Source organism: Bradysia coprophila, unplaced genomic scaffold (genome assembly GCF_014529535.1).
Source record: "Bradysia coprophila strain Holo2 unplaced genomic scaffold, BU_Bcop_v1 contig_358, whole genome shotgun sequence".
Lineage (NCBI taxonomy): Eukaryota > Metazoa > Arthropoda > Insecta > Diptera > Sciaridae > Bradysia > Bradysia coprophila.
The window spans coordinates 2,000,806-2,009,642 of record NW_023503616.1 but is presented as its reverse complement, the minus strand read 5'-3'; the positions used below and the strand labels follow the sequence as shown (position 1 = coordinate 2,009,642).

The window sequence follows — 8,837 nt, the reverse complement described above, 5'->3', positions numbered from 1 at the left end:
AACTGTTGTCATTCAAGAGATAGATAGACATCCCAGCGTTTTCCCATATCTACCGTTTCTACTAAATAATCTATTGAAAATGAATCTAAACGGAAAGCATTTTATCTAGCTAATGACCTTGAGCTTGAGTTGATTATTCTAATAACTTTGTCACTTTTATATCGAGGCTCTTTCCTTAATACTTCCTTGCGATAATATAGTTGTAGAACACATTAAAGATATGAATGTCAAGTCGTTGGATCGTGATGTTTAAAAATGTATTCCCAACGTTATATCGATGTACGAAGGTACTTTAGAAAAGCAACATTTTACTGAAGTAATGGTGAAAAAAAATAAATTTTCTCTCCTGGTTGTAATAGTAAAATAAAATCGAACAACAAAATTGTGACAGTTTTTCATAGTTTCTCACATGTATACAAATCGCACATAGTCGTGACTATGTTTATCTAAAAAGTGCAGCCTGGCAGATTCTTAAAAAATTTGATTTGAAGAGTCAGTTATTCAACAAAACTTGTAAACTTCGCAAGTGATTGCTAATCAAAATGATTTTGCTTCTGATATTGGCGATAGTTTTAATAGTAGTAATTCAGTTTTGGTATAAAGACCATTACCGTTATTGGACGAAGCGAGGTTTTGTATCAGATGTTGCTTGTTTCCCACTCGATTCATTAACGGGCACTGGAACTAGTAAAACCAATGTCGAATTATTCGATGATTTTTATTATCGTTTCAAGGGTCATCCAGTAGCGGGTTTATTCTTTGTATTTAAACCAACGATTGCAGTATACGATCCAGAATTGATTCAGGCCGTTCTTGTCAAGGATTTCACATACTTTCATGACCGATACATATACTATAATGAAAAAGATGATCCACTATCGGCTCATTTGGCAGCAATTGACGGTCAGAAATGGAAAGAGCGCCGATCAAAATTAACACAAGCTTTTACATCGAGCAAAATGAAAATGATGTTTGACATTATCGAAAATATCGGTGATCGGTTTACATCAGCTATCAAGAAAGATCTCCAGAATGCGAATGATGTCAAAATATCGGAATGGTCAGCTCGTTTCACTACCGATGTAATCGGAAATATAGCGTTCGGTGTCGATTACAATTGCATTGAAAATCCGGAAACAGAAATTAGGAAGCACGGTAGGAATTTGTTCCGAATCGATACACCAATACGAGCTATGAAAATGCTTTTTACAAATTCATTTCCAAACCTTTCACGGCGTATGGGTCTTATGATGAATCCGAAGGATTCGGCAGACTTCTTTTTGAAAATATTCAACGATACGATTAAGTATCGCGAAAAGAGCAACGTCGAGAGAAACGACTTCATCAAAATAATGCTGCAGATAAAAGAAAGTGGTGCACTGACTTTCAACGAGATGGCAGCCGAAAGTTTCGTTTTTTTCTTCGGAGGCTTTCACACAACGGCATCAGTATTGAATTTTATTTTATATGAATTGGCACTAAATCATCAAATACAAACCAAACTTAGACAGGAAGTCGTTAAGGTACTGAACAAGGGGAAGTTATTGTACGAGTCTCTTGCTGAAATGAAATATCTTGACTCGGTAGTCAACGAAGGTCTCAGGAAATATCCACCACTTCATATTCTTGTGAGAAGATGCGTCAGAGATTATAAGATTCCCAACACAAATTTGATCATACCAAGAGGTACCCAGTGCACCATACCTATTTATTCGATTCATCATGACAGCGAATATTTTCCGCAGCCTGACGTTTTCGATCCCGAACGCTTTAACAGTCACAATGCGGCAAAAATAAAACCATTCACATTTCTGCCTTTCGGTATAATTTTAGGTCTGGTTATTATATTACAGTAGTGAAATGATCAAATGAATTTACAGGTGAAGGACCTCGCATATGCATTGGTATCCGCTTCGCTTTTATGACCACAAAACTAGCCCTAATTAAATTAGTGAGTGAGTTCGAGCTCGATAAGTGCGAGAAAACATTGATTCCAATGAAATTTTCAACTAAGTTTGCGTTGTTGGCACCCCATGATGAAGAAATATTTCTTCGGATTACAAGACGAACATGACAATAAATGTACCCTGCGAATTGATTGTTTTATGTTATTGTTAGTTTAAGAACAGAGCAGTAATGAAGGTGGTATGTAGACGTCTAAATTCTATTAAAATGTTAAATTGGCATTAACCGAGAAATTCGAACAGATTGGCTTGGCACTATGCATAGTTCTATTGAAAGTCTGTTTTGAATTTGAATAAAATTTTAAATATTCAACCGAGAAGGCTACAATTTCAGACATGATTGTTTTGTAGCCCGAAGTAAAACGATAATCGCAGGGAAAAATGAGTAATTAATAGACGTTAACAGAACCTCTAATTCATGCGTATTTTATCGAATACCAGGTTGGTTAGCCCAAAGAAAAGTAGACTGAATTCAATAAAAAATTGATCAGCACACATTCAACATTGAAAAACGTTTCCAGTCGAACATTTCGAATTCGTGATTTCAATTCAATTTCAAACACTCAGCGTGTACATGTACCTTTTTCAGGTCGTAAAACTCTTAAATTTTTTTACGCTATTTAAGACGCAGATGCGTGAAAATTTAACTTTGGAAAGATTGTTTAGACTGTTGAAATTCGTCTGACGAAAAGAAAGATTTTATCGATGTGTGTCATGTGTAGACAGATAAGACGAAGACGAGTCACGCATATAATGTTACCATGCATAGATCAGTCGGGTGCTATGTGAAAATATGCTATGGAAATCGATTTTTTTTATAAATGCGAGTTTGTATTTGTATATCTAATTCTATTCACATGCGATTCGTTATACCCTTATACCAAAGACCTTCGTTGTACACAGGCAAACGAAGACAAAGTGTAGAGAAAACCTTTATTTTTTTTTTGTTCTTTCAGAGATATTGCTTTTTATTCAATTATCCGTAACTTTTTAAGTTTCTTGTATACACAATATTACGCATTGTCGTTTCATCAGTATCGTGTTGTGTATTAGAATCAAATTGTTTGGTATCCCTTACGTATAGTGTATGTTGGTTGGTTGGTGTAAGATTAATATGAATTTTGTAACATTATTTCGAATAATTACTTCACGTTAGAGCGATCACGTACACTTTACATTTCAACCCAACATAGACTGGTTCAATATTATTGCAGACTATTTAACAACATTGCGCCACATATAGGTAATTTCGATATTACAACGAACGTACAAAAACTGTAAGTATGATATTCAGTAAATTGGCATGTCACACATTTCAGACTGTATTATGTTCTAACCGATAAATCCAATTTGAACGTTAAATAATTTGCTTAAAAATCGTGTAGTCGTAGATGTAATTTCAGCAACATTTAGAGTACAGTCAATTTTGATTATTTCATTTTTTTTCATAAAAATGTTGGTCAGGCATCGTAATTAGGCATTGTGTATTAAATAATGGGATTTAATGGGATTGAGTTTAAGCTATTTGCTGATGTGACATCATTCAAATACTAACTGACACAAATTATGGAAATTACATGCAATCTGACTTTCCAATTGTATTTGATGCATCACGTTTCTGATGTGATTTCGAGAGAAATATAATGGTACCAAGTTTGGCAAACCAAATAAACCTTAACCATTGTGATGTACGGCTAAGTTACGATCGCTTCGAATAGAGTTGCAAGACCTAATTTTCATTTGAACACCATTCAAAAAACATCAGTGGGAGCAGGTTCTTTTCTCTTGAAAATTTAACCAATGAATAGTAGAATTCTGCTTGTGCTCTTCATTGCATAAACAGAAGTAAAGCAAGTAAACGCTATATAGGCTTTGCCTCTTGTACAGGAAAATGTGCAAAATTTCCACTTAATTGGCGTTTTAATTACTCCACATACTATCATTGAAAGAAACTCAAGAGAAATTGTACGATTAGTTCAATTTAAATCAAACAAATGCTCAAAATATCGATATATTTGCATTCAAACTCATTGATATTCAGAACAATGTATATAAGTTCTTAAATATTGTTTTAAATACGCTCAGGGATTGTTTACCGTCCAGTCAATTTATCTGTACTCTTCGAACTATATTATTGATCGAATATATACGTGCATACATACTCCTTCAACGTATAGTCAACAATCCCATTATCTGTCTGTGAAAAACAGAAATGAAAAATTTTCTCTCGGTTGTGATTCATGTGAAAATTTGAACATTTTTAGTATTATTAGAACAGCTGCATTGCAAAATAAAAAGCAACCGAAATCAGAGAAAGAAAAATTAAAGAAAAATTTTTCGATAAATTTTCACTTTATCTCTCCATTAAAATGGCAGTTTATTTTGTGACTGTTAGTATATTAGTACGAAACGATGCATTATACTGAAAATGTTAGGTTTATACATAGAATCTGTATGCATAGCACATATATATACATTCACTTCCATTGAATGGTGTTTGATGTGGAGACAAATAAAGTTGCATCATGAAAAACGTACACTCTGTAATTGCATTTTTGGTAAATTGTTGAATGGAACGTTGCCAGATGTGTCAGTCTTAATTGTGTTTGTAGAGGGATCAACACATAAAATGAAAATGAAACTGAAATTTTCAGATGCTGTTTCAATTACAGTAAGACTATGGAAGAAATCTAATTGAACCATTACCGATCCAATATCTACATGTATAAGTCGACGATTGAGAATATTCATCAGCTACAAATGAAAAATTTGTTCCAACATTTCTCTATGTGAACGACTGACGATAAAACACATCTGCTACTATAAGAAAAGTCTGAAAGATTTGATTATGCAACAATAATGAACTTTTTGTGTTCTATTCAGCGCTGTATTGTATATGAAAACCTTGGATTAAATTGTTGGAGCCAGTTAGAATCGAAACAAAAAAAAAAAACGTTGGACCATGCCCAGCCCAATGATATCATCAATTCATAATAACGAGCCTAGACCTAAATTCCCAGTTTGACATGTGCGTAAATGTAAAAATAAATAATCAAACGAAACCATACCTCTGCACCTTAAGGCTTTCCAAAGATGACACATCAAAAAAACTAACAATCTTTTGTTAACAATCACTGAGATATTTTCGTTCAGTCTCAAACAATTGAAATCAAATATCAAAAATAAATTACGTGTAGATACGAGTTAAAACATGACCAGCAACCTATAAAAACAAATTTAGTTTTTCTGTAGTTTTTTCCTCGGTTAGATTAGTACGTACAGAAGGTAAATCGAAGGTTTCAATCTGCTGATAGTGTTCAAAGTCCTATCGAATGTTTATGTGACTATGTCTCTAGCTATAAGGTATACAAGGAAATGGAGACAATAGTAATTCTACTGCAGAATAAAAAATAAAATTGCAGTTAATGTCGCATAAAACTGCAGATACTGGTAAAGTATTACTGCTAGTTTTTATCCGCCTCTGAGTATAGCTTTCCTTTTTATATATTCCTTACATATATTTGCTAAAACGACAAACTAACCGCTTTAAAACTAAGACTGATCGTCGACCATCAAAATGATCGTACCAGCATCGTTTAAAATAGATGCAGCTCCATATACTCACTGAATTGCTTGTGTATATTCTTTTCATTCATTTCACGTTGTAAAATGTGATGCCATATATATACCATCTCCATTGAATTTATTTCTTTGCTTGCACAAAGACTGGAACATTTTAAATTATTGTATGGTGAAGAGAACAACCGAAAACCCATAAATAAATTTCAACATTTCAGAGAAAAGATAAGCGACAAAATTTGAACGAGAATTCGTTACACTTTGAAATTTTGCTTTTATTCTTTCGATTTTCAATAAAATCCCAACTAGAAGCAACATCCGCCGACTGCTTATAGTCGGTCCAAAAGACATAAATAAAAATAAGTGAATGAAATAGAATTTATTTGGACTCACCTTCGCATAATAGGCAATGGAAATGTGTATCGTCCATCCTCTGGTGGTCCAACAGGCAGTGGTGTTATTATTGGCGGTACCAATACAGCCTGAGGTTGAGAAGGAGGCACAGCTGCTAAGGTTAAGGCAGTATAAGGCGGAGGTACATGACTATTTAAAATGTCAGGAAGAATTTCAAATGCAGGGCGAAGAGACGATGGAGCGGGATGTATGTGTTGTTGTCTAGAATTTCTTATATGTCTTCGTTCTCTACGATCTCGTCGTCTTTGCTCGCGTGCAAATGAGATGTCAGTTTGGCTTTGGATAGGATTTGGATGAACTTGAACAGGATGGGTTAAAATTTCAGTGCTCGATTCTTGTAGATCATCTGTTTGAGCTTCGGTTGACGTGTATGTTCGATGCTGTAAATTCCGTGTATCCATTGTATTAGAACTATCGCATTTCACTTCACTCAACACTTGTACTTGATCATTTATCATCTGATTATCACATTTCGCATTCAAATTATTAACAACATGCATCGATTCATCAGCACTATTACCACTACAATTATTCACTATTTGCACAGGCACTGCTCGATAACAATTCACAATACTAATTCCAGATGATTGATTGACAACATCTTGTTGATTATTATGGTCACCCTGATTAACGTGAATCGTCAAACTAGGTTGCGGCACAATGGCACCCATAAGTGTTCCATTCTCCAAAATACGCGTATTATCCGAACAACCGACTGTTGTGGCTCTATCGTTACCGCTAACGAACATCGTTTGATTGCCACCCTCAGGGACAGCAGCGGGCACATTCAACCGCATCACTGTACCCTCGATGTTTCGAACACATTTACTACTTTCACTTGAATTTAATTCAAATTGTACGTGCGCAGTCGATGTGTTCGCATTGACGATCTGAATGTGACTGGTTTGTGTGTAGAAGTTGTTATTCGTATGATGGCTGCCGTCTAGTTGTTGTGTGAAGTCACGTGATCGATTTGTGAATTCGGATTGGTGTGTCAGAGGTTTACTGACCCTAAACTCATCAGGTAGATCCGCAACATATTCTCTTGCTTCTCTTGTTATGTTTGTTGTTGTTTGTGTTGTTATTGCTGCACCACGAACGTTGTCACTGTTGTCATCATCGATGTTTTCATGACTGTAATGATAAACCTGATCGTCATTGGATTGTTTTGAAAAATGTAGGTCTCCGTGTCTTGTTATGGTTTGCATCATATTGGCTGAACCGCTGTGTGAAGATGGCAAATTCAAATTTAATGAACTAAAGTCATTGGAAAAGCGATTATTATCGGAAGATATTGTGGTTGGCGTTGCATTGATTGAAGACAGATTTTGTCGTGTTGTTGTGGTTGAATTATTGTATGTTGATTTTCTGACCTGTGATAATTGGAAAAATGGTTGTAAATTAGGTTGTTGTTACTATTTCGCTAAAAAAACAAATACTTGATTTGCATTTCGTTATATAGCAATGAGCTGTTGAATTACGTTAGATAACAGAGTTCATGGGAACGCTAAATAGCATTGCTTTGCGCCTGTAGGTGATAAATAATTGTAACTTGGGAAAATGTAAGATTTTACTGTGTTTGAGCTAAGATAGATTTGAGAAAACCGTATTCCTTATTGTTCTTTTGACATCTGTTATCGACAAAAATAAACGATTATCTCTGATTACACTGTTCTTTTATAAGGACAAAGCAATTGTAAAACTAACAAAAGAAGTACAAGATTCTGATATCTAACATCAAGCGAAACATAAAGAGGGATTCTTCTGAAAACCAGAAGACCGAAATCGGACGCATTTTCTATTGGAATTTTTATATGTGCCCAGTAAGGTATTCGACCCCAGAACCCAAAACCACTTTCAAAAAAATTCTTTGAAGCTTTTGTGGCTGGTAAGAGATCATCAAAAACCGAAAACCTACACTTTTCTTACAAAAATTTCTCCAGTTACACGAGCCATACAGGGTCGTGTGAGGTGTCATTAGAGAGGTAATTGCATATACTTCCGGGGCAAATAGGGTCTTGTTGGGTTTCAAATTACCCACACTGAGATACACTTAAAAAAATTTACTTTATATCACATTCTCGTTTTCAACAGATTCTACATAATTTCTAGATCAACAGATTTGACAGTCTTGATATTGAATGGTTTTTTGGTTTCCCAGTAAACTGGTCGTTAGATGTGTGCGACAAAAATTTCGACTGGGAAAAAATTCAAATATTTCATTCAATATAACAGCTGTCAGAGTCTGTGGGACTAGAAATATCAGATCCTACATAAAACAAAAATGTGATATTAACTAATTTTTGTTAGCTGTATGCACAGTTGAAGTTTTCAACCGAAAAAAGACTGAAAACTTACACTTTTCTTACTGTGGGGTGTCATTTGAAAGGTAATTATAGAGAAAATATAAGAAAGTAAAAGATACAACGGTATGACAATGATGATACTCATGCCGTTTATGAAAGATTCTAGGTTGATACCCAATAAAGTGTCGTGGTGCTAACATAGATATCCCGTAACTTAAACAAGTCCATCAAACATTGATCGATTTCAATATCGAGCTCAACCTGAATAGCAGTTTCTCTTTAACGCAAAACCTTTCGCATTACATAATCATAATGTATAATACGACAGATCAATGTAAAAAAAGAAGAAATCCTCTCAGAACACATCATCGAGGGAATGGGGTATTACGATTTTCTTGTCGCTGGTTGCTTGCAACACATATACCTCGACAATATACATAAATATAATATTTATTTATTTATTAAACAGGGCATCTGTTCAATTACTTAAACAGATATGCACGTAGGCCTCTTGTGGACCCATTGTGCCACCCATGTATCGTCATTATGCCAGAATACTACACTCCGTACTTTT

General features: G+C 34.8%; 2 protein-coding genes across 2 annotated transcripts in view; one reads left to right on the top strand and one right to left on the bottom strand.

Moving 5' to 3' along the window:
• The window catches only part of LOC119081728, a 93,995-nt gene that overhangs the window by 65,139 nt on the left and 20,019 nt on the right, over positions 1 to 8,837 (bottom strand). The window contains exon 3 of the mRNA XM_037190889.1: positions 5,937 to 7,330. Within this exon, the coding sequence (XP_037046784.1) occupies positions 5,937 to 7,330 (1,394 nt within the window). The remainder of the gene's footprint in view (positions 1 to 5,936; positions 7,331 to 8,837) is intronic.
• Positions 536 to 2,076, top strand: LOC119081763 (probable cytochrome P450 6a13). The gene is made up of 2 exons (XM_037190957.1): positions 536 to 1,821; positions 1,881 to 2,076. Exons 1-2 carry the CDS (start codon positions 543 to 545, stop codon positions 2,072 to 2,074), a joined length of 1,473 nt encoding a protein of 490 aa, XP_037046852.1. The 5' UTR covers positions 536 to 542; the 3' UTR covers positions 2,075 to 2,076.

What these genes read in the sequence shown, in the direction of transcription:
- LOC119081763 (XM_037190957.1), top strand. Translation starts at nt 543, where the DNA reads ATGATTTTGCTTCTGATATTGGCGATAGTTTTAATAGTAGTAATTCAG. An exon ending in ATTCACATTTCTGCCTTTCG is followed by an intron (nt 1,822 to 1,880) that starts GTATAATTTTAG and finishes ATGAATTTACAG; the next exon opens with GTGAAGGACCTCGCATATGC.